Source organism: Furipterus horrens, unplaced genomic scaffold (genome assembly GCF_987537825.1).
Source record: "Furipterus horrens unplaced genomic scaffold, mFurHor1.1.pri manual_scaffold_2, whole genome shotgun sequence".
Classification (NCBI taxonomy): Eukaryota; Metazoa; Chordata; class Mammalia; order Chiroptera; family Furipteridae; genus Furipterus; species Furipterus horrens.
Genome location: NW_028327172.1, coordinates 130,741,183 through 130,767,390, shown reverse-complemented (window position 1 = coordinate 130,767,390; position 26,208 = coordinate 130,741,183). Strand labels below are relative to the sequence as shown.

General features: G+C 40.7%; 1 protein-coding gene across 1 annotated transcript in view; it reads left to right on the top strand.

Moving 5' to 3' along the window:
• Positions 1–18,169: 18,169 nt before the first annotated feature.
• PITRM1 (pitrilysin metallopeptidase 1) overlaps positions 18,170–26,208 on the top strand; it is a 34,018-nt gene continuing 25,979 nt past the window's right edge. Inside the window, exons 1-6 of the mRNA XM_090266450.1 lie at positions 18,170–18,261; positions 21,002–21,104; positions 23,715–23,821; positions 24,512–24,663; positions 25,117–25,231; positions 25,311–25,407. Coding sequence (XP_090122576.1) covers positions 18,209–18,261; positions 21,002–21,104; positions 23,715–23,821; positions 24,512–24,663; positions 25,117–25,231; positions 25,311–25,407 — 627 coding nt within the window. The 5' untranslated portion in view covers positions 18,170–18,208. The remainder of the gene's footprint in view (positions 18,262–21,001; positions 21,105–23,714; positions 23,822–24,511; positions 24,664–25,116; positions 25,232–25,310; positions 25,408–26,208) is intronic.

Sequence of the window (26,208 nt, the reverse complement as noted above, 5' to 3'; positions counted from 1 at the left end):
GTAGGTCACACTGAAGATTTGTTGAGTGAGGCCTCTACATCGTCTCCACCAGCCTTTCAGAGAACCTGACTGCCCCTGCTGGACCTCATTTCTGACGAGTATAGTGGGTGCAGAGAAGGCCCTTGTTAAAATAAATATCTAACATGCTTGGTGTGGGCCCTGCCCGTAGAGCACCCAGTAGATAATTACATCAAGATCACACCTGAGCTAAGGCTCACATTTCCACGGACGGATGTCTCAGAGCAGCCATCTGTCATCCACAAGAAGACAGAGCTTGGGCAAAGTAATACAGGGGTGTGAAGACATATCTAGGGGCCTGGGCATGGCTGGAGGGGTGCAGCAGAACAAAATAGGATGCTGAAGGGTGTGGTTGCCTAGAAGACAAACAAATTAAGTTCACTAAGGTTATAAATTAAGTTCACCGAGGTTGTCCCATACACTGCAAGCAATCTAGAGCACCACTGTTATTTCTAAAAGAAAGTGTTCAGGATCTCAAGGAACCTTTGAGGTTTAACTTCATATTCAACCAGTTTGACATGTTGCAGTGGCCTTATTCACAGTTTTAGGGTGTGTTTTGTTGACCGACCTGGCCTGATGAGGCCATGTGGAAGGCTTTGTTAGAACATAGAGACCCAATCTTAACTTGAGAATTTAGTCCCAGTAACTGGGTTACTATGAACACTGAGGAAATAAAAACTAATTCAGAAAAGGTCATTTTACACTGACCATGTAGGATACACCTAAATACACTTACAGGACACCCACTAGGGTCAACCTGCACACCACAAGAGTCTTTGAAGACCTCACAATACTGGTGCTCCTCAATGCACATTTAAAGAACTCATGAAAAAAGCAAGGTTTGGGCAAAATTATAATGGGGGGGGGGGGACTTTGCCTTCAGAAGCTATGCCTAACCCTGACCATGAAGCTTGGCAGTGTTTCTGTGGCAGGCTGACCCGTGTGCTGTGTTTTATGAAACTTGAGGCTGCATAGTGCCTCCATAGCAAACAAAGTCAGCGATGTGATGGACGTTAAGCATCACAAGGCAAAAGTGAAGAAAGAGCAACACACCTTCTTACTCTCACATGAGACCAGGCAGATCACTGTCTGCAGAATTCCAGGTGCTCCTGCATGACCTCATCCCAGGACAAGTAGAGCAGACCTGCAGGAACCAAGCAGTCAGGGGAGAGAGGGGATTCCACACAAGCCTGGAATGACAAGTGAGAGGAAAGCATTTGAATGAAAGCTTTGACTTGTCCAGAGTGTAAATTGGGTAAGGAGGGAATTTCAGATTTAAATGACAATTGAAGGCATGCCTTTCTATGCCATAGAAAAATGGTGAAATTCATTATCACAGATATCCTGCAAGCTAAAAATACAAATGTTCTGGAAACATGTTTGCATAAGATAATGATGGAGTGCTCCACAGCAGACTGCTATGCTGCAGCATGGGGCTTGGGACTGGAAGGAGAAAGGAAGCCCTAAGAACACTGGGCTGGATCCTCCACTGATCTGTTGCCACAATATCCCTCATGCTCCTTCAGATCACAGCAGAAAACAAACCAGTTTAACTGGAGCAGTGTCACAATAAGATGTGGCCAACATGTTCAAAGCAAAAACACAGTGTGTGACCTGCATGCTCCCACATACAGTACGGGATGTAAAGAACTGACTTCTAAGGCCTTGTCTGATCCATATGGCAGTCACATCAATATGTTTTCCTGATTGATTCTGAATTTATTAAACACTTCTTCTTTCAATACCCTGACTTATCTTTGGTTTGGACATGCCTATTTTCTTTCAAAGGAGTTCTAATATGCCCTCTTCCGTTTTCATAATATTTTTATTAGACATGACCCCAGACTTGAAAGTACTGAAGAGATAATCAACCTCTGTCTTAGGGAGGAGTGATTGGGGACCTCCCTGCACTGGGATTTCCTGTGAAGGGGTCCACTTGGAGAAAATGTTCATCTTCTTTAGCTGTGGAAGTGCCCTGGGTCCTTGGAATAGCTCATCATGTCCTCTAGGCCCTCTCCAGCAAGGCATTAAGGTTTCCAGGACAGGGAACAGTTCTAACAGAACACCTGGAACCCCTTGCTGGCACTTCAGCAACCAAAAGCTAATGCACCATTCAGCGGCTGCCATTCTAGTCATCTTTGCTAGATTGTCCTGGTGAGTTGTTGCAGCTCTGATTTTGGAAAACAGAGACTGTGATTAAAGCTACTCGATCCTCTTCTTAGAGAAATGTGGATGTAGACACATGCAAAAAAAAAATATATATATATAGCAACTAATTTTAGGAAGTTCAAAATCCACTAAAGCTTGAATAATTTTTGAGATTTCCACATTGAAATATATTGAGTAAATAAGTTTCAAACCCCTACAAATCTTTAGGAAAATGTTTTTCTAAATAGCTTTTATTTTTTGTGGACCAAAAATGAATTACAATAAACTGTTAGCTAGTTGCTACCCACTAATTAACCCTCATTTCCACCATTGCCTGGGAGGTCTTCAAACCACCTCCCGTCAAGAATTATAGCCGTGAGCAATGCAGTTATTGAAATATTGACCATGGCTGCTGGAGTGTGTGCACTCTGCTGACAGCATTTATTACACGTGGGAGCAGGTTGGCATCCCAGGGAAAATGCCCACAAGGCTGCCAGCTACTGTGCAGTTCCTGTCTGAGTGTACATGGCTCCTGGAAAAATTTCTCCTGTTTTCTGATGCCAAATTTTCTTCTTGACCACAGAGTTGTAGATCTTTCATTTCAGTACTTAAGAGATACTCAGGTTGGGGAGAGAAAAGATTGTGAGGGAAAAAATTGGATCATTAACTAGTTGGGGTTTTGAAGCATTTTCTAACCTAAGAAATAAGCCATAAATATTACTTATTTGGGTCTTTATAGCAAGTAGGACTTTGCATGTTTTTAAGAAATGTGTTTAAGACTATGGCTTCAGTTAACAAAACATTTGTTTTTAATAAAACTCAACAAATTACATCTATTTAAACATCTCTCTAGGTTTTTATTTTATATTTTGCTACATTTGGTTTCTTCATGTGGACTGGTGAAGCAGGCAAAATCAACTATTAGCAGAGAGAAAATTGGACAGATAATTAGTTGACTTCTTGGAGGTTTTGTCAACAGACTGGTCTGACCTTTGAGGATGGCCTTCTCCATTTTTTGCTGATCTCTTTTAATTATGTTACATTACTCGTGCCTGCTTTTGTACTACCCCTGTGGTTGTAGCTTCACAGGGTCTGTACTGTGGTCAGAGATTTCCAGCCATCCTGTTGTTACTACCTGAAAGAAACATTCTCATTCTTGTAACTCACTTGGGACACTGAAGAACGAAATCTTCCAAAAAGGAAGAAATCTAGGAGATATTTAGCTCTTTTATCTCTTTATTTCACTAACTTTTTTAGTAGCCATTCCATGAAATGAAATATACCCAGGTGGCAGGAACTCAATGAAAACAAAACCTTCTGAGAATCAGGCAAAGAGAATCTTCAGGAACAGGAAGCTTAGCTGAACCGAAGCTCAGAATGTGTGTCACCCAGGCTCACATGTGTCACTCATCTCCCATCAGTGATCCATTATTATCGGCAAGTATCCAGATAGTCACTTGGAGTGTTTACCTGAAATCCTCTGAAGACCAAAGCATAATTGCATTTCAGATTTCATGGCAAACATTTTCAAAAATAAGATGTGGTTCACCTGTGCTTCCATATCAGGTATTTTATCCATATATTGGCTTGAAATCTTGTCATGCCACACTGAATAAGGACTCCAGTAAGAAATGTGTTCAGGCACCTGAGCAGCATGGTGAAGGCAATGCACTGCAGTCATTGCTCTGACGTTGTCTGCATAGACGGTCGCCTGTGGTTCCTTGTATGGAACAGGGTTGGCGTGGTTGGCTGTGAAGGAGTAGCTAGCTACTGCCATCACTGCCGGAAGAGAGTAATCAGCATAACTTGGAAGTTCGTTATCATTGATGCTTTTTGCAGAAGTCTCAGTCTTGAGACTTTTTTCCAAGTTAACCACAATCTTCTCTGGACTCCCAGAGCACTTCACACATATCTCTAATATGTTGTCAGTCAGATTCTCAATTATCATCTTTTTTTACAAAGCACTCTCCATCCCCCACCGGAATGCAAGCTTCTGCACCCCAGGAACTAACTTATTTCCATTTGTACATTCTTTATGTGTTTGTGTTCTGATCTCCTCCTCCTATAAGGAAAGCAGTTCTATTGGCTCAAGGCCCCATCTGTGACCACATTTTACTTTAGTCACTTCCTTAAAGGCCCCATCTCTAAATACAACCACATTGGGGGTTAGGGCTTCAACATATAAATTGGGGAGGGAGTGCAGTTCAGCCCATAATACGTCCCTTCAGCGTTCATCAGTGCCATGGACCGAATGTATCCCTCCAAAATCCATGTATTGAATCCCTAACTCCAAATTGATGGCGCTAGGAAGTGGGGCCTTTGGGAGCTATGAGGTCCTTCAGGTGGATGCTCCACAATGGGATTAGTACCCTCATAAGAAAAGACACCCATGTTTTCTTTCTCCTCCAGGTGAGGAAACAGCGAGAAGGCTGCCATCTGCAAGCCAGAAAGTGGGTCCTCCTTAAGAGCCTGACCCTGCTGGCACCTTGATCCTGCACTGCAGCCTCCAGAGCTGTGAGAAATCAGTGATTGTTGTTTAAGCCCAGTCTGGGGGTATTTTGTTACAGCAGTGTAAGCCGGCTGAGGTCACCAACCACTCATAAGTAATGATTTCCCTGATGAAACCAGTGCTTCTCGGAGCCCAGCTTGGCCCCCAGCACATTTCATCTGAAGAATTTGTTATTCCATTCCCAGGTAGCTGAGAGTTAACTGTACTTTAAATCATGTTTACATGCCAAAGAATAAACAAGGAAATGCGGTAGCAAATGAACAAACAAGAAAAACAAAGAAAAACTCATAGACACAGGCAACAGCACGGTGGTTCACAGAGGGAGGAGGAGAGAGGGGGGTAGTAGAGGGTAAAGGGCATAAGATACATGGTGATGGAAGAGATTTGACTTGGGATGGTGGGCATACAATGCAATATACAGACCATGTATCCCAGAAATATACACTTGAAATCTATACAATCTTATAAACCAATGTCACCCCAATAAACTTAATTTTTAAAAAGTCATAAGAAGAAAATAAAGTTTGAATTATAGCAATATCCCACAAATATCCAACTGGCTGGATTTTCACATTCTCAAATAAACATTTGACTGCGCACGCATGGAGGGAACTGTAGTCTTAAGTATCCATAAGAACTGTGAACAACTAGAGGCAACTTTATGAGTCTTTTAACCACCACCTAGTTTAAAGTCTGTGTCACACAACTAGACAATTGAATAGACAGTGGGATTCACTCCAGTCATCATGACAGGAGAATGAGCTCATTCTAAAGGCCCTTCCTCCCTTCCTATCTCCACTGACCTCAAACACAGACCTGACTAGCCTTGTTAGTCAGCCCCAAACAGGAGCATGCCTCTTAAATAATCTTGCTTTTGAAAAGGGCAGATTCTGAGCCACGGTTGCCCCAAGGATTAATGAAGGATTAACCTCTGTCCTGAAGAAGGACTCGGCCCAAGCTAGTCTTGTTGGACCACAGAAGTGCCACCTGAGTTTTTCTCAGCAGCTCCCTGCCCTCACCCTGGCCGGCAGCCAGTTAGCTGGGCTTTTGCTGCCACCTAGTGTCCTTTCTCTGGAAGGTCTAGCGACACCTGTTGATGGAGGCCTTGGGCTGCAAGACCTGGTCAGAGCTACTGGATCCTCAGAGGCAACAGGCTGGGTAGTCCCCAGAAGGTATGGGACTGAAAAAAACCACTGTGCCCTCAACCTCTGGTTCTCCCTTCTCCCACACTTTTCTTCCTTGGTGAAACCCACATGAAACAAACAACGAAAAAAGCAGAACAGGGTGGTGATGTATCCAGGTTGGCCAGGATGTCATTGCAAGTCAGTAAAGTCCTGAACAAAGTGAACAAGTAAGGCATGGTTGTCTGGGGAAAGATTATTCTGGGCCAAGGGAACAGCAAGCAGAAAGCCCTGAGTGTGGAGTGTGCTTTGCAATGATATTGATTGACCTATAAACATATTTTGAAGACCCTAGGCTGTCACCAAGAAGGCAGAAAGCCAAAATCAAGGGCTAATCGGATGAGATGTGAGATCCTAGAAAATAAGTTCCTCCATATGCAAAGGACATGTTCTCAACCTCTCTACTCTCATTTCTCTTTATTTCCCTTATGTTTTATGGGACATGAAGCTGTCAGGACGATGAGAGGAACCATTGCACATACACACTTGGATCACACTGCACCCAGGGAGTGGAGGCGGACACACTCACTCCGGAGATGCTGGTGGAGCTGATTATGTAAATCTACTAAGAAGTCGTGCCCCAACAATTAGGTGCCCTGTTCTGTTGCGTAGGACACACCGGGGACCTCGAAAACACAAGTGAGTGAAGGACGAGGTAGGGTGGCATTGTTCAAAATCACAGCAAAAAAGTAGTCAGAAAATCAACTAAGGGATTTTGAATCTTCAGGTATCAGGGTTGCCATTAAAATAAATTGGGTTAAAATGATAAAATTGTAAAAGCCACGAATAGAGGTTGCTCAGGCCCCATTCAAAGCAAGAGTGTAAAGAACGTCAGCCAGCTTCACTGAGGAAGCCTGAGTCTGTCTTCTTCACCCAAGTAAAGAATGAAATAACTTTCTTAACAGTCCCCTCAAAACAGTACTAGAAAAATGTGTTTCTGCTGATTTGGCTTTGAGTTGTTTGTTGTTTCCTTTAGCAATTCCTGCAGCAGGAGGGGTGGGTGGTCTGCTCTGGCCAGTCAGGCCTAGGGCGTGGCAATGGACAACCTCTGTCTGCATCCTTACTGCAGGGGTGTGCATCCTGAGAGGGACCAGAGCATGAAACACAGGCTCTGAACGTGTATTTACTATTGGAGAATATCAAACAGCAAAGCCCAACACAAACAAGTTCCTGGTCGTTTCCAAGCTCCCTGTCACTTTTTGTTTATTTGCAGGGACAATTGTTTTCTTTCCCTCACCCTTTTTAAAAGGCCAACCAAGCAGCATGATGTGGTTGTAAGTCTGAATAACTATCACAAAAGTAATTTCAGTAAAAATAAATAAACCACATAAAGGACAAATTTACTCAAAAGTAGGATCTTTGCCACGGACGTTGCAGACCTGAAAGAGAAAGGCACCATCTAGTGGCTGCGTGAGTTTACATTGTTGCTGAAAATCGAATTAGAAGATTTAGGAATTCAGCTCTACTTGGGGAAAAATCATTGTTTCAGTGAAAGGAATGAAATGACTAAAGAATAGACATTATTTTTGCACCTTTAAGTAAATTTTATATGTAACTGAGAACAATGAGAAAATTTTCCAATAGTTATACAGAAGCTATTTTCATGTCGTTCCATTGTGTCTATGATAAATTAAACCCTGTCCCTGGCTTACGACTGGAGGCTGAAATTTCCAGTATGACTGGGAAAGTCCCCAACTACATACTGCATTTAACTGATTCTAATAGGTATGCTTCTCATTTACATTCATTTGACCCAGTAATGCCACCACTGGCTTGACTTTGACAGCCAACAAAGTGTAAAAGTTGTAGTAATATAATATTAAAAGGAGAGGGCAATTTCCCAAAATTTGTCTACCATGTGATATCATTTTAAGTGATATCATTATAAAAAACAAGGTTAAAACTAACCAAAATAAGAAATATATACATTTTTAAATGACATCGAGATGTAATAAAAATATACAAAGAGTAAAGCAAGGAAATCGTTTTCTTGGGTCAGGGAGTGAGGGAATATTATCAGGGAACAGAATTATTATTGTCAGGATTTTTAAATAATGTAAAATACACAAATATAAATGTATGAAATATATTTGCACAATAGAAGTTTCTCCATCAAGTCTGTTTCTCAGCAGAATTGGTGTTGTGTCTGCTGTTAAACCCGATTGAAGCTGCTTCAGGAGAGATTGTGAAGGTCATTTCCTGCTGAAGGTTTCAAAGATAAGAGTGGTGTTTGCTTGTAAGTTGGGGTTCTCTCCCAGCCTAATCATGGCTGCACAACAAATTCTTAGAATAACAGAATGTTAGAATCGAAAGGGACCTTTCTGCATGAATTTCTTTATTTTGTAGGAAAAGAACTGAAGCCCAGAGAGGGCATGTGCATTTCCCAAAGCCACAAAACTTGGCAGGAGCAGGGCATGGAATTGAACCACATGCCCAGTGCTTGTAGAAGAACACTGTGCTGTCCCCGTGCCAACTGCAGTTCAATATCAGAATTATGTCCATGACTCTGTTTTGTGTGACCTTGCCAGTATTCAATTGACCCTTAGAAAATGCCTGCCAAAAATCTGGGAGAGAAGAGTTACCTGTGAAATCACAGATGGCACATGTGCTATTCATGAAACAGCTTTACTTCTTTAGGGAACTCGGTGGAATTTATGGTTCACAAACAGAGTACTTTTCCTTATTAAACGTTTTGTTAAAATATTTTAAATTATGCATCTATTGGTGTTAGGTTGCCTATATTATATTTTTATATAAACTGTTGTTTACCAACTATGTTTAAATATTCATCATTGAAACATGACAAAACACCTCTTCAGAAAAGAGAGCAAACAGCCTATCATAAATAATATTCATGGAAAACAAAATAAAATGATACTGAACTTAAGGAACCAGGTAATACATGATCATCATTCATATAGACCTGTCATTTATGACTTTATCAAACAGGCTAAACACTTTATGATTCAAGGCATACAAAAATTTTATAATAGAGAAAGAATTAATGATTTGCATTGCCTTTATTTTGAGGGGAAAAAAAAAACCTACAAAATGACGATAGTTCCTAGCGCCCTTGACTGACTCAGTGCTGACCTTTGATAGTCACTCTCACTGGATCAGATAAGGAGGGAAGTCCATCATGAGCATGTGTGAGAGACAATAAAAAAATTGGATCTCAGAGACATATTTTAAAAATCATAGAAGGACCAGAGTGTATGGAAGCCAACTGTGTTAGAGTTCAAGGAAGGACCCTGGGTCTCCACTCTGTATTAATAGAATTCAGCTCCTCTGTATATTCCGACACACTTTTTCTTACTTCCTACTGGCTTACTCCTAAGTTTTCAATACAATTATTGAGAAAGGGCTACTGAGAGACTCAGTTAAAAACTGCCTTTGGTAGAGCCATTAGTATGAAATCCTATCACATACCTTAGGTCAGCCTGTGAAGGGACAGCCATTGATTCAGGGACCCATTTCTAAATCAGAGACCAGACATATTGAATGAAAATCAGTAGAAATTTTTAAACCCAGTCTCATTTCACATAATAATTGATCATGGACAAGCAATGAAATCCTAATCTGTTTTTCCAATGAAGTAAATGATCTATAAACCTACCACATACTGATTTGGAGGCTGCCTTTACAACACAATCAAGAAACACTGTCAGAATTGATTTAGAAGATCCTAAGGCAATTAAGTCAATTATAGTTAGTTGGTACAAATCGTTTATAATGACAACCAAAATAGCTCAACAGGTTCACCAATAACACATACTTTCTCTAAATATTGGATTTCATACTCCTCTTTATAACATTATGAGAATTTGGATATTCAAATGTCTTTTAAAAACCAGACTCTCTGTTTAAATAGTTTATATACAACTTATACTGAAAAAGAGAAGAACTGAAGGTATATCAAGTCAATGTTTAGATTATCTAATACAAATGGGTAAATAAATACCCAACAAGGAGCATGGTATCTCATGTAGTGATTAGTAGAGATCCTTACATGGGCTACAGAGGTATTCCTAGTGGAAAACAATTTACTGAATCTGGGTGATTTTCTAAACATACCCTTCTATATGTTAACATTGTAACTAGTGTAAGAAAATAATTCTGAAGGCTTGGTAAAGGTACTCATGGAGTGGAAACCCTCTAAAGAAGCTAAACCACTAGAAGAAAGGGTGATTACAAAAGACTCTGACAGGGTAACAAATAAAATATTATTACAAAGGGTATTTATGGGTCACTTCAGCTAGAAATTCAGATACATTTTCTCCCTACATTTTAGCAAAATATGAGTTAAGCTCTACGACGATTAGCACTATTTCATTTTACAAAGGAGAGTAGTTTTATGTAATGGTGATTTAAAGGGTTAATTATGTCCTAGAAAGGCTATAGTAGCCTATTCCTTTGGGTTAATTGAAAATACCTCTAAAATATAAATTTAAATCTTTCCAAGAGAAGAAACCTTTTTTATCATTTATCAAAACTGTGAAGAAACAACTGATTATAAATGGTTACATTCTGTTTATATGAATTTAAAAAATTATTTAAATCTTCACCTGAGGATATTTTTTTTCATTTTTTTTTTTTTTTTTTTTTTTTTTTAGAGAGAAAGGACAGAAGAGAGAGAAACATCCATATAAGAGAGAAGCATTAATTGGTTGCCTCCTGTACATGCCCAGATGGGAGATTGCACAACTGTGATTACCTCCAACTTAGGTATGTATCCTGACCGGGAATTGAACCCGCAACTTTTTGGCTACGGACAATGCTCCAACCAACTGAACACCAGCCAAGACATTTATATGTATTTTAAAGTGATTTCTTGCCCTGACCAGGTAGCTCAATTGGTTAGAGTGTAGCCCTGATTGGCCAAGGATAGGGGTTTGATCCCCCATTATGGCATGTACAAGGATCACCAATGAATGCATACGTAAGTGGAAAACAAACTGATATTTCTCTCTCTCACCATCAATAAATTAAATACGTGTGTGTGTGTGTGTGTGTGTGTGTGTGTGGTGTGTATGAAGTGATTTCTTTACTAAGCAGTATAACCCATGAGAAATAAGTTTGGAATAGTTAGATTATTAGAATGACGATTATCACCGCAATGGTAGTAACTGGTAATATGAGCCTCAAAGCCTTGAAAGTACCCTTTATTCAGTTTTTGTCATCTAAAAGACCTGCTAAATAGTTTATATTTTCTATCAGTATTATCAACAAAGGAGTAATTTTAATGATTAGTATGCTGAGAGGTTGAAATAAATATACTTTAATAATATTCTATGAATTTAAAAAATAATCAGTTGAGAAGTAACAAAAACAGCTTTTCCCATTGAGCTGTATACTGTATAAGTATGCTATTGCTTCTGGTTTGTTTCCACTAAAAAGACATTTCACTAATGAATACTTATTTCACTGCCACAAACAATAATGCATAATAATCCTGTATAAATGCCATCATGGGTAATTTTTCCTCTCCTCTGTCCTCTAATCTGTACCCATTTATTTTTTCTCTAACTGACAGATATTTGTTTCAAAGCTCCAAAAAGTGATGTCTGGAAAATCAGTTGTAATATTCATTTCCTTCTGTTTCTGGCATGTTAAAATTTCTCCTTCATACAAGTAAACTAGAATACTGTAGAATAATTTGCCCAAAAGACCAACAACTGGCGGTAACAATTCACATTTTGTGAAATAATGTTTTTGATCAGTGAATGAAACTCAAGAAAGAAGCTCAGGGGAAAAGCTAGAAAATCTATGTAAATTAGTGAATGCAAGAGACAATAAACCTGACAATTTTATACTAAAATATCAACAACAGATTAGCAAGATATAAATTTTATCAAGTAAATATTTTATTTTTAAAGACTTTTCTGAGATTTCATAATAAAGGAAAGAGATTTATTTTAACCATTATGATAGATAGCATAATGACCCCCAAATATGTCCACATTCTAATCCCCGGAAACTGTGACTACGTTATGTTACAAGATAAGGAGAAATTAAGGTAGCAGATGGAATTAAGGTTGCCAATCAGATGACTTTAAAATAAAGGGATTATCTTGAATTATCTGAGTGGGCCCATTGTAATTATAAGGGTCATTAAACAGGGAAGCATGAGGCCCAGAAATAGGGCATTGGGAGAAAGACTGGATGGAGGACGAAAGAAAGCCTGATAAAGAGGCCACAAGCCAAGGAATGTGCACAGCCTCCAGAAGCTGGACAAGGCAAGAGAACAGAATCTCCTGAAGCTTCCAGAGGAAGCGCGCCTTTTCTGATGCCTTGATTTTATCCCAGTGAGCCCAGTGTGGAACTTCTGACATGCAGAACTGTAAGAGAAGGAACCTGTGCTGTTCTAAGCCATGGCATTGATGGTAATTTTTTCTAGCATCAACAGGAAACTACTACAGACATACCACACTGCTGCTAATTCATCACTGTTTCGGGAACCTCTCCTTTGACTCCTTCTCCAAGAAGTCTTCACTGAGCCATCCTTTCGTGACAAGATCTTTGTCTTAATGCTCCCCTAAATTTCCCATTTACTTTGCTTTAACATATGCCATACCAAGGGTTCCATAAATGTCAGGGCTATGTCTTTAATCTCTGTCTGAAGAGCTAGTTTCTAAACTTTTATGCAAAACTTAGCAGCAGCAAAATATGTAGCCTGTCCTGGAAGCTCAATACCTATTTTATCTGACCACAGAGTGATTCTGAATATGTTGCAGTCCTACCCTGGAAACCAATGACAAAACTATAAACTGTTACAAGTGTTATAAAATTACTTGTCATGTGAATGCTGTAATCCATGACCACAGAGAAAATACAAGGTCAAACACATTAGTTCTGTGTTGTAACCAACTGAGTGGACTGTGGATTAGTTACACCAGCTATCAAGTCACTCACAAGGAAACAGTAGCATTTGAGTTGCTGTTTAAAATGTTTGAACCACACAAAATATTTAGAATTTGAGTAATGGCTGGCCTTAGAAAAGAAATATTTGAAACAAATAGCTATTGTTTTTGGAAGTTTCCCCAGGTTTTATTTTTCCCTCTTCATTTTATCACTTCCCCCTGGTGATGATACCCATTTCCCATATCCTCTGATACTTGCTACCTCTTTTCCCTGTCAATAATTTTCCTCACAACATTATTCAATTCACTTTCAATATAAATTTAAGAAAATGAGTATTTGCATTCAAGTATTTTGCTCAGTTTGGAACAGAATTTTGTCTCCTGCTAAAGCATTTCAGGCATCAGCAAATCCATGCTAAGGGTAATGTGTGGGTACAGGTCCTTTCTCTTCCAACCCTAACATTGTGCCATGAGCTAGGGGTCCAGTTTAATGAGTTATTCTGAGGTCATTTGACCCGTGAGGATTTTCTGCTACAGGAAGCAGAAACAAATTCACACCATGTGCAAAAGGCACAAGTAAGAAAAGTAAAACTTTCAAGCCCTTAGAAGAAACAATATCACTATGGCCTTAGGGTAGGTACAGAGTGACTTGAAGTAGCAGTTCAATTTTTTCCCCATATAATTACAAGAATTATTGATTCTGCCCTACTTCTAGGTGTCTATTCCTAGCTTTCTCTACATTCCTTTAGCCTCTTTGCCTGTCTGTGTTAATACATGCTATCTTATTTGCTGTAGTTTTAAGACTTAATAAATCTAAAAGTCTTAAATAATAAGATTTGTCTTAATTTATACTAAAATAAATTTCCCACATTGTCCTTCTTCAACATTGTTTTGCTTGTTCATGACTCTTTTCTCCATCAACTGTATTGTAGGATCACTTTGTGCTCCTAGTCTGTTGGACTTTTTATTGGAATTGCACTGCATTTTTTTAGCGATAAATTACATCTTTAGCATACTGGATTTCCTATCTATGAACATGGAATGTCTTCCCATTTATTTAGGCTTCCTAAATGTCTCTCATTAAAGTTCTGTGTTAGGTTCATAATTAAAATTTAATTTTGCCTCATTCCACTCAGATAGAAGTATATTTTTTCCCACTCAAGTGAGAGCTTCAGCCTGCATCTGGTTTCCATTCCCTTTACTAATTTGCATATATATTAATGTCTGAAGAGTATTTAGTTATATGACTGTGTTATATATATACATATATTTTTAATCCTCACCTGAGTGCTTTTAGAGAGAAGAAGGCAGAGAGAGAGAGAGAGAAGCAGAGACACAGACATCAATTGGTTGCCTCTCATAGGCTTCCAGATCAGGGATAGAACCCACAACTTAGGTATGTGCACTGACTAGGAATCAAACTCTGCAAGCTTTCAATGTACAAGACAACACGTCAGCCAACTGAGCCACACCAGCCAGGATGAACATGTTATATCTTATTTAAGAAAACTTCTCTTTGGTAGACTTTTAGGATGTTCGGTATTTGTTGGAACAAAAAGTGCTATAGGGAACATCTTTATACATCATTGTGCCCTTGTGAAAATATAACTGTATGATAATTTTCTGGTGAAAGAGTACATGCATTTAACATTGCCATCAAAAATGTCGTATTTTGTATAAATAAGTACCACAAACCAGGTGGCTTAAAACAACTGAAATTTACTATCTCATAGCTCTGAAGGCCAGAAGTTCAAGATGAAGATGTTGGCAAATTGGTTTCTTCTGAGACTGTGGGGAGAATGTGTTCATGTCTCTCCCCCAGATTCTGTGGTGTACTTTGGTCTGTAGACTCGTCACCCCCATCTTTGCCTTCATGTTCAATGTGTCCAAATAGTCCCCTTTTATAAATTGAGCCAGTCATATTGAATTAGCACCCATCTCAATGGTCTCATTTTAACTTGATGACTTCTGTATAGGCCCTATTTCCAAATGAGGTCCTATTTGGAAGTTGTGGGGGTTATGACTCCAACATACCTTTTTGGGGAAACATAATTCAAACCGTAAGACTTCAATATTCACTTGATTGCTTTTCTAAGTCAAGGTCACAATCTATTCTGACCAATGTTCACATGCTAATCTTCCTGAAGCAATGAGTTTCATTATATCTATCACAGGATATGTTTTTGTAATGTAAGATATTGCATACACAATTTTTCATTTCACATTGCAATTATTTGTGTTAATATAAATCAAGATTACATGGGGATGGTAAAATGTTGGGTGCTCCTTAAAATTATTATTTATAATTTTTATTTTATAGGAGTGACTGTATGTGCATGAGTATGTGTGTCTGAACCATCATTGAGGTTATATCCTGTGGGAACATACTAATAAGTGGCAATTACTGGATTTATCAGCATCTATTCTTGAGAGAGATCAAAACACTCTAACCTCCCACCAGTACCTCAGTTTCCTACACAATCAATGTAGCATTAATAACACCCTACTGTCCCCCCCAAGATCACAGAACTGCTATGATGAGTCAGAAACAATTATCACTCAAATTCTCACTAAAATTAAAGTTTATGCAAGGAGTGTGTTTGTATCAGTAGCTTCTCATCATCACTGTTGTTTGTTCTGGTTCAGTTGAGTTGTCCTCTGACTAAAGAGGTACTTGGTTAACTGAAAAATCTGCTGCACTGTGGACAGGTTTAGGAAGACTTGTAGCTTTCCATCAGGGTATGGCCCTCTGCATTGCTGCCAGAATGCTTATATGTTCAGACCAGTTGCACCGGGCTATTCAGTCTTCTTTTTTTTTTTTTTAATAGTTTATTTTTACTGTATTTTTTTCCTCACCACTCATCCCCCTTATACCCTCTCCTACCTCTATTCACCCCCCAGCAATCACCACACTGTTGTCCATGTCCACGAGTCCCTTTTCCTTTTTGCTCGATCCCTCCAACCACCAACCGTCTCCCCACCTCCTGCTGCCAGAGCTGTTATCCTGCTATCTGTCTATGAATCTGTCTCTTTTTTGCTTGTTGGTTCAGTTTTTTCATTAGATTCCACATATGAGTGAAATCATATGGTATTTGTCTTTCTCTGACTGGCTTATTTAATTAATATAATATTCTCCAGGTCCATCCATGCTGTCACAAAGGGTAAAATTTTTCTTCTTTTTAATAGCTGAGTAGTATTCCATTGTGTAAATGTCCCACAGTTGTTTTATCCACTCATCTACTGATTGACACTTGGGCCTGCTTCCAAATCTTGGTAATTATAAAAAACACTGCAGTGAACATGGGGTGCTTATATTCTTTCAAATTAGTGTTTCAGGTTTCTTCAGATAACTTCCCAGAAGTGGAATTGCTGGATCAAAAGGCAGATCCATTTTTAATTTTTTGAGATAACTCCATACTGCTTTCCACAGGGACTGCACCAATCAGCATTCCCACCAACAGTGCAAAAGTGCTCCCTTTTCTCCACATCCTCACCAGCATTTGTTGTTTGTTGAGTTATTAATGATAGCCATTCTAACAGGTGTGAGGTGATATTTCTTTGTAGTTTTCATTTGCATTTCTCTGATGATTAGTGATGTTGAGCATCTTTTCATATGTCTATTAGCCATGTGTACATCCTCTGTGGAGAAGTGTCTATTCAGGCCCTTTGCTCAGCTTTTAATTGGGTTAATTACTTGGTGTTGAGTTTTATAAGTTCTGTATTAATTTTGGATATTAACCTCTTATCAGATGTATCAGTGTATATGTTCTCCCATTCAGTGGGTTGTAGCAGGATACAGAATTAATATCCAAAAGTTAGTTGCATTTTATATGCCAAAAATGACTATCAGAATGGAAGATTAAGAAAACAATCCCATTTACAAATGCTTCAAAAAGAATAAAATACCTAGGAATAAATTTAACCAAGAATGTAAAAGACCTGTACTCAGAAAATTATAAGACACCGAAGGAAGAAACTGAGAAAGATACAAATAGGTGGAAGCATATACCGTGCTTATGGATAGGAAAAATTATCATTAAAATGTCCATACTACTCAAAGCAATCTATAGATTCAATGCAATTCCTTTCAAGATAGAAATACATATTTCACAGAACTAGAATATTCCAAAAATTTATATAGAACCACAAAAGATCCTGAATAGCAACAGTGATCTTGAGAAAGAACAAAGTTCAAGGAATTACAATACCTGATATTAAACTATATTATAAGGCCATAGTAATCATAACAGCATGGGTACTGGAATCAAACCAGACAAATATATCAGTGGAACAGAATAAAAAGTCCAGGAAAAAAAAAAAATCCACAACTTCTATATTTGACAGAGGAGGCAAGCATATACAATGGGCTAAAGATAGTTTATTCAATAAGTGGTATTGGGAAAATTGGACAGATATGTCCAGAAAAATGAAACTAAACCACTTCCTTACACCACATACAAGAATAAATTCAAAATGGGTTAAAGACTTATAGACTCAAAACTGCAAAAATCCTAGAAGAAAACATAGGCAGTAAAATCAAGAACATAGCTCTTAGCAATATTTTTTCTGATTATTTCTCAGGCAAGGGAAATAAGAGAAAATAAACAAATGGGGCTACATGAAACTAAAGTCTTTGCACAGCAAAGGAAACTATCAAGAAAATAAATAGCTTTCTTTCTTTAGAGCCTGGAAGAAGGTACAGGAAAATTTGAGTCTATTTGAGGTCGTACGCCAGGGGAAGACATGAGGGAGACAGAGCGAGGCCGAAGCTTTGAGAGCTGAAGTCAGAAGTGTATGCTGCCTTCTTCAAATGCCCCCCACAGCAGTGCCCGTGTGGTTAGTCCCAGATGCCCCTCCCAACCCACAGCGCAGAGCTGGCCCACCCGCTCATTCTCTGCCCTCCTTAAACAGTTCCATCTCCATGGGGTTCAAGAAGGACCCATGGGTACTTGGAAATCTTAGAAATCACGTGTGTTGTCTTCTCAGAGCAATGCAGGTGAGGAGAATTGTGAGCAAACACCCCCCAAATGAGCAAACACTGTTCCTTCTCTACGCTACTCACGCCGTGCATCAGCACAGGCCCGCCCCCAAGGGCAGAGGCCCGCCCCCCGCTAGCGCAGGCCTGCCTTTCGCTTCGTCAGCCCCTCCCCCGGTAAACCCTGTGTACTGGGGCGCACTCGGCCCCGCCTCTTGCCGGGCCTAGTTGGTTCCGCCCGTCCCTCCCTGCTCTACACCAAGTAAACCCCCAGCTCTTCAGTCTGGCCCGCCCTCCTCCCGTAGCCTGGGGCTCTGCAAATCCATAGGCCTTGCTTCCTCCGGGAATGTCGTCTCCCTAGGCCCGGAGTCCCGCCTAGTCACGGCGGGAGCCCGCCCTCTTCCTCGGGAGTCTGTAGGAGAGGGCGTCACGCTAGGCGACAGCCAATGGGGTCGCGGCTGGCTCGGTGCTTCGGTATAACTAGGTCGCAGCGCCGGCCCTACGCTGGTCACACGCCATGTGGCGGTGCGGCGGGTCTGTGCCGGTCACGCTGCGGCGGCTGAACTACGGGTGAGACGTGGGCGGGCGGAAGGAAGGAGAGGATCTGGAGAAGAGGGCCGGCACGGGCGCGGCGGAGATGGCGGGCGGCAGTCGCGATCTGGTGGCTGAAGACTTCAGGGTCTCGTCGGGGCAGGAGGTGCCGCGCCACAGCTTTCTGCCCTGGGGACTCCCTCACCCTTATACGCCTGGATCTTTTGTACCCTGAGACCCCTCTTCCGGGGCTCCAGGACTCCTAGACCCCAGTGCCTGGGGTTCTCAGACTCCTTGATCCCTTTCCTGGGGTTCCCGGACGCCTAGGTCCCCTCTCTCAGGGTTTCCATATCCTGAAGCCCCTCTCTGGGGCTACTGTATCTCGAGACTCTCCTTCTGGGGCTCTCACATCCCAAGACCCTTCTTTTGGGGGCTCCCATACGCCGAGGCCACTTTCCTGGGCCCCTGGTATCCTGAGACCCCTCACCGGGGGCTTCTGCACTTTTAGGCCCTTCTCTTGAGGTTTCTGGACTTCTAGACCCTTTGGCTAACTGGGGCTCTTGTACCCCGAGGCTCCTTGCTATGCGCCAGTACCCCTAGACCCTCATCTGGAGCTCCTGGACCGCAGCCTGAAAACCGTTTTAGGGCCTGGGTGACAGGTTTCTCTTAGGCCCTCCTGATGGGAGTGCAGCCCCCTCCAATGGCCTCCCCTGTCCAGTACCCGCCCCCCATCCGCCAAAGAAAGGGAGTTCTTGTCCAGAAACCAGGGTTGGGGTGATGCAGCGAGTACAGCAAGGCCAGGCCCATGGAGCTGTGCTGTGACCCCCTTTCTCTCTGGGACCTCAGAGTGGGATGGTCATTGTGGATTTTGATACATGTGAAAAGAGTAACTGGCAGTTTATGGGTCTCGTTAATGTCCTTGCCCTCCTTTTTTGTGGGTAGAGTCCTTAAGAGACCTGAGGCTTCCACAGGAAGTGCTTGAATTTAAGCTGCTGTGCTTTAATGAAATTGTAGCCTCCAGGATTTGAGCTTTTTAAAATGACTGTATTTATGGAAAAAGATTACATTTAGTTTTCAACCGTGAACAAGTGTCATGTCCTGTGAGTTTGTCAAGTGTAATATTTTACTTACTCAAAAAAGCTAAGTGTAGTTTCATGCTCATTCACAAAACCTTATTTAATTTATGGTGCAGTTAGCCCAGGAAGGGAGTGTGTGTTGGAGCATTGTTCATCTGCGTAGTCAGGTACCAGAAGGTAGTGTGGGGTAACAGCCTGTGTCACCCTTGACTATTCATACACTTGGCTGTTTTGTTTTTCATGGTTGGGTTCTTGATGATAAGTAACGTCTTAAAATATCCCACAGTTCTAGAATTTGCTCAATTGCTAAGGAAAATGTTGGTTAATTATAGCAATCTCCATAATATTGCCTGATATGTTGACTGAGTGTTTCTTTTCTGTACATGTCTTTAAAAGAAGTATTTTTGTGGGATATGTTAATGTAGAAAATCCTAAACAACATGTAATGCAGCTGAGAAAAATTAGTTGTGCCATCATTACCCAATTTAAAATTACCCCTCATCGGTCATAACTGTCCTTGCCTCTTAGATGTAATCTCCTGGTTTACAGAAATTACCTCCTTGTTTTCCTTAATAGTTTTACCTCTATATACGTTTCTACAATACAGTGTTACCTGTTTGAAATAACACTGTTTATTCTTATTTATTTATTTATTTATTTATTGGTTCAGCATTACCTTACTCACATGTTTGTTAACACATAGTTGTAGTCCGTGTATTCTTATGGCTGAGTGAAATGGCACAAAGCAAAAAGCAATTTTTTTGAGCAGTCCCAGCCCCCCCCCAAATAACCTATCAAATCATACCAATTACGCATAAAGCCCAAAATAACACTAACATATAGTAAAAGCCAGAATGCATAGAATAAATTGAGATACAGTATAGAAGGTGCTCACAGACACAGCTCACAGCTCTGGTGGCTTGATGCTGGGATGCTGAGTGTCGTTCCCCAGGAAGGAGCCTGGTGGAGCCACCGTCCCTGCTCTGGGTGCATGCTGCCTCTGGGGTGGCTCCTAAGAAACAAATGCAGGGTGATATTTCTGATTTTAGCTTTTTTTTTTTTTTTTTTTTTTTTTTTTTTATAAAAGTGAAAATTCTTTTGGGATTTCTTGTGGTTAGTGAAACAGATACTAATGTAGGTCTCTCCTAAATGAAGTGGCAGGAGGCAGACTTTGAAAAGCATGGTATACCTGTATGTCAGGGTGAGGGCACTGCTATCTCGGGAATGCTGAATGCTGTTCCCCAGTCATTGGTCCAGTATTCACTCCCAGTAGCAGTGTGAGAGTTTCTGGTAATACTAGACTTCTTAATTTTCACTATTTATTAGGTGTGTAATGGGACTTCACTGTGGTTTGAGTTTATTGAGATACTGTGATGGAAAAAGCCATTTTGACATGAGTTTTTTTTAATACAACTAAGGGAAATTGCTGTTCTAATTGTATTATAGTTATTTATGAACCTGTACAAATAAAGGTTTTCAATATTTAATTATTTGTTGACGCTACAAAGCTGTAGCTGAGATAAAAGGCATTCATATTGAAAGAACTTTGCTAGAAATTAGTTTTCTGGAATGTTGGAAGATGCAAGGTTTAATTTTTCTAGGAATTATCATTATTACATGACAATATTTTCATTATGTTGCTGAACTCCGTGAGCCAATTTTCCTGCAAATCCTCTAACTTTGATGACTTTCCTTAAATGTAGCAGTGCCAACCTCAGAGCATGGAGGTGGAGGAGCACCAAAGCCTGTGAGAGGGCGCTGCAGTACCAAGTTGGAGAGAAGATCCACGGGTTCACTGTGAGCCAGGTAAAGTCTTCCCTGACTTCTTCAAGGAGACTCTGAGGACCTTCAGAGTGGATCCCTGATTTGTGTCCTGGGTCCTCCCTTCCTTCTGTTTCACGTAGCTCCTCAAGTGAGTGGAGTTTGCAAATGAAAGGAGTTTCTAAGTACAGGTTCCCAAGCCTTTCTCTGAACTCTTTCAGATTTTAGCAAGTAAATCAAACTTGCTAATGTTTCTGCACCCTGTCATCTGACAGTTCATACTGACTGTGATACATAAAGACTCTGGATGACCCATATCCATTCAGGTCAGGTTTTACAATCAAATGAGTTTGCTGCAAACTTACACAAAAACTTTCTGGCATTGAGCCATTTGAGTTTCAGAATTATGGAAGAGAGTGTGATCCTGTATTTACTTAAGTTTTTGTTAAAATGGATTTTAATGTTTTTCTTGTTTTGCTTACTTTCACATTGTTTTTTCTTTAATGCAGTAATTGAAAAATATGTGCTTCACATAGTTGGCTGCTTTTGGCTTCCTGCTATGCTTGACATATTGACACATACAAAGGCAAGCAGCTCACATTCTAGAGGACTCATGCTGTCATAATACAGGAATAGCATGACGGGCTTCATGGTGGAAGTGCAGGGGGAGCAAAAGGAAGACAGGAGGAGAAGGTAGCTGCTCTGCGGCAGGATAGGGAAGGTTCCTGGAGAAGGAGGTGTTTATAGAGAAGGTAGCAATTAAGTTCAGAAGGATAGTCACCTTCTCTCTCTAAGGCAACACAGGCAGAGCTGAAGGGTAGGTTCAAGGCAGGGTCCTGACAAGTGAGTCCTGACAGGGTGAGCCCTAAAGGCCATGCAAAGGGATTAGGGCCTCATACAATATGGTAATGAGCGCCTTATTCAGGAGCAGATTCTTTTATTTTTCAAGGCTTTTTTCCCAGTTTTATTGAGAAATAATTGACATCCATCACTGTATAAGTTTAAGGCATACAGCATGATGGTTTGATTTACATGTATTGTGAAATGATTATATTAACAAGTTCAGCTAACTTCTGTCTTCTGTTATTCAAGTTCTGTAGAAACTATGATAAATCATGATCATTGTTTGAGAAATAGTTACCATGAAAGTTGTTACAAGGCAGACATCTCACTGTAGTACTTATTTTAACACATTGATCATCTCCTATAAAGTATAGTAAGTTCTGAGATATAAGTAATTTAATAGCTGTAAATTACAGCTCAGCACCACCACCATCCCACCCCCACTTCTAAGCTCTGCTTTCCCACTAACTTGCTATAGTCAGTGTGGACAAGCTACTTTCATGGCCTCTGGGAAGTGGGGATGTTAACAGAGTGGTTGTCATAGTGACATAGTATTGTAATTGAAGGAGAGGCCTTGGCACAGTTGGACAGGAGGGCAGCTTCTTCAGTACTGAGGACTATGGAGATTTACATGAAGGCTGACACAGAAAGAGATGACCACCTTCGGAGAGAGTGTGTTCCTTTCTGTTGCACCATCTTGGACTCCCCTTCCCCACTAGGAATAAGTAACTGGTGATATTCCCAGCTCAGCACTGGGAACTTCTCATCATTTAAGTGAGACCAGTCATAGCCCCCAAGCATCCTAGCTGCCCCAGGCTAAGGTCCATTTTAACATTAGCTTTATGAGAGTGTTCTTGTGATCACATTGGGGTTCTTGGGTTCCCTAAGATAAAAATTGAGAGGAGAACCCAGAGAAATTTCCAGATAGATTTTATCAGGCTTATGCTTAAGGAAAAGGGAGGTAGCACAGAGGAAAGGAAGGTCCTCTGAACTGGCTCCAGGGCTGGCTCTACTTGGCTGCTTTTATAAACTGGGGACAAAGTGGGCTTGCATGAAAAGGCTGGCTTTTTGGAAAAAAAGGCTGACTTGTAGAATTTTCCCGTCAGGACTTCCTCCTTTTATCAGGTTCCTTTGCTGCTATCTCAGCCCCTGCACTGTAAGGGGCAAGTCTCGAATTGCTCATTACTGCCACCTTAGGAAGGCTGTACACAGGTCAAACCTGGATAACTGGACATGTGCCTCAAGAGTTTAAGCATGCAGTTAAAAGGGAGATAAAATCCGCAGGGAATGGAGGGATGGTGACATTTGTGCAGTCAGCTTATCCTAAATTATTTCTGACCACCTGGTTTTAACTCAGCTTCCTGGCCACCTGATATATTCTATTCTCTGTGCTGTCTCATTCTGACATCCCTAGTGAAAGCCCGTATTCCTCAGGTGGCCTGGTGTGACAGAAATGGTCTGAATTTTGAAAGAGTGGCCCTCGCTCTGAGCCTCAGTGTTCGCATCTTTAACAGGCATGAGAACACTTCCCTCACCAGGTGACCATGAACTGTGTAGAAAATGTCTGGCAAATAGTAAGCATTCTAAAAAGGAAAGGTATATATTATTGTCAGCCTAGCTGTTAACTTTCATCGTTTGTAAGGTTCAGGGTTTGGACAAGGTGGTTTCTAATGTGCTTTCAGCACCCACATGCCAAGGTTCCAGTATTGTCCTAGTTTAAGGCAGACTAGCCAGGTCCTTCAATAGATTGAATGTAATCATTCTGAATGCCTTTCAGTTGCGTTGATCTTCATGTTCCTGTTGTTGATTCAGGTAACATCTGTCCCTGAACTGTTCCTGACTGCCGTGAAGCTCAGCCATGATGGCACAGGAGCAAAATACTTGCACCTGGCCCGAGAAGACACGAATAATCTGTTCAGGTAAGTGGACACCTAAGAACATATTCTTGAACGTTTCTTCTTAGAGCATCACCACAGTTTAAAGTAATGGTACTGACATTGCCCTGAAAATATAAGGAAAAGATTAAGTGAATTTACATTCTTGGGTACGTAAAGTTTACAGTTGCAATCTGATTCTAGATGCTGTAGTTGACAAACATTTTTGTGAGAGATTGCTATCTTAAAACGATGAATTCAACTCACAACTATCAACAACTGAATCTAAAAAATAAAAACAATAACAAACTAAGCCAACAACCAGAATAGGAACAAAATCATAGGTGTGGGGATCATTTGCAGGGTTATCAGCTGGGAGGGGGAAGGGGGAGAAATGGGGAAATGGTGCAGGGACTAAGAAGCATAATAGGTAGGTACAAAATAGACAGGGGGAAGTTAAGAATAATATAGGAATGGGTGAAGCCAAAGAACTTATATGCATGACCCATGGACATGAACTAAGAGGAGGTGGGATCGCTGGAGGGTAGGGAGGTACTGGGCAGAGGGGAGCAAAGGGAAAATAAATTGAGACTACTCTAACAATATAATCAATAAAATATACTTTAAAAAACAAACAAACCAACAATGAATTCCAGTAATTCGAGGTAATGGCACGTTTGGAGGCTATTGGATGGTGTGAACTAACATGCCGTTGTGCCTCTTTTCTGGCTGTAGTGTGCAGTTTCGCACCACCCCCATGGACAGTACTGGGGTCCCACACGTCCTTGAGCATACAGTCCTGTGTGGCTCACAGAAATACCCGTGCAGAGATCCTTTCTTCAAAATGTTGAACAGGTCGCTGTCCACTTTTATGAACGCCTTCACAGGTAAGACCAGCATACTGACCCGAAACTACGGTTGGGTCAGGCCTCGGAGATGAGAATAAATCTAGCCTTCTCAGGTCTGGCTGAAAGATGTTAGAAATTTAATCCTTTAGGAAAGCTGCATTATGATTGGATTATAAAAATGAGTTTTAGGAAAAAGATACCAGATGTTTTTCTGTAAAAGGTCAACACAGTTTTCTTTGTGGAACATAGCTGTAAACTTTGTAGTATTATGTTATGTTGATAGCTGTGGTGTGTATTTTATTGTTGGCAGATAGAGTGACTAGGCTGATGACGTGCACAGAAGTGCTGTTACAAGTGCAGTTAAAGAGCAAATTAAATGGGCACCCTTAAAGACTAGCCGCCTTTCTAGGCATGCGAAGTGGTAGTTGGTGTTGGACCATGGTTCCTATGGGAATCTCATGTTTTAAAATCTTCCCTTTTGTTTTCACTCAGCTAGTGACTATACTATGTACCCATTTTCCACACAAAACCCCAAGGACTTCCAGAATCTCCTGTCTGTGTATTTGGATGCGGCCTTTTTTCCGTGCTTGCGAGAACTCGATTTCTGGTATGTAATGACTAATTGATTATAGACTTTGGTATTAGAGGCACTATCATTGTGTAATTAATTGTTCACCATTTTTTAGGCAGGAGGGATGGCGACTGGAACACGAGAATCCGAGTGACCCCCAGACAGCCTTGGTCTTCAAAGGGGTTGTCTTTAATGAGATGAAGGGAGCATTTGTGAGTTTTCCTTTTTATGTTATGTTAAAATTATCAAATTCTGTAAAAGATGAAATATAAGTAGATTTGGAAGATAGTTGACATTCTCTTATGTCATTTAATATTCTCATTGTATGGAATTTATTACATTAGCTGGGAGCCATGCTCGCTGTCATCCTAGAACCCACTCTTCCAGAGCAGTTCTAACTGTGTTCTGGGGGCCCCGCATTGGATCTGCAGGGGGTCTGTGAGAGAAGAACTGTTCGTGACAGTACTAAGATGTCTTTTCCACCCTAATCCTGCTGAGCATGCAATTGAGTTTCCCCAAGACCGTGCTACATGGTGTATGACATCAGCACAGAAGCAGATAGAGAAGCCAGCTATCTTCTATGAAGCCAGACATTGAAGGGATTCATAAAATATATAAAACAGTGCCAATTTTCTCAACAATTTTTTTTGTTTTGGAAAGTATTTTTTTAAAAATACTGCTTAACATGTAATGATGGGTTAAGTTAATGAATAAGTAGTTTTACAAAGTTTTCTATTTTAATTTCTAATACAGAAAAATTATACACATATACCGCTACATGATCAAGAAACCCACATCACCAGAAGCTCTTTGGGGAGCTCATTAATGTTTGGGAGCATGAAGGGCCTGAGGCAGACAGTCTGAGAACCCCTGTCCTGGGCCTTGTCCTCCCAGCCCCCAGACTTTGGAGCCCTGCCCTGATGTATGTGCTCTCTGTTCCCTTCCCTCCTGCCAGCCACTCCTGCAGCTGGTGACTGTTTCTCACCTTCAGTCCTCAGTTTGGGCATCATTTC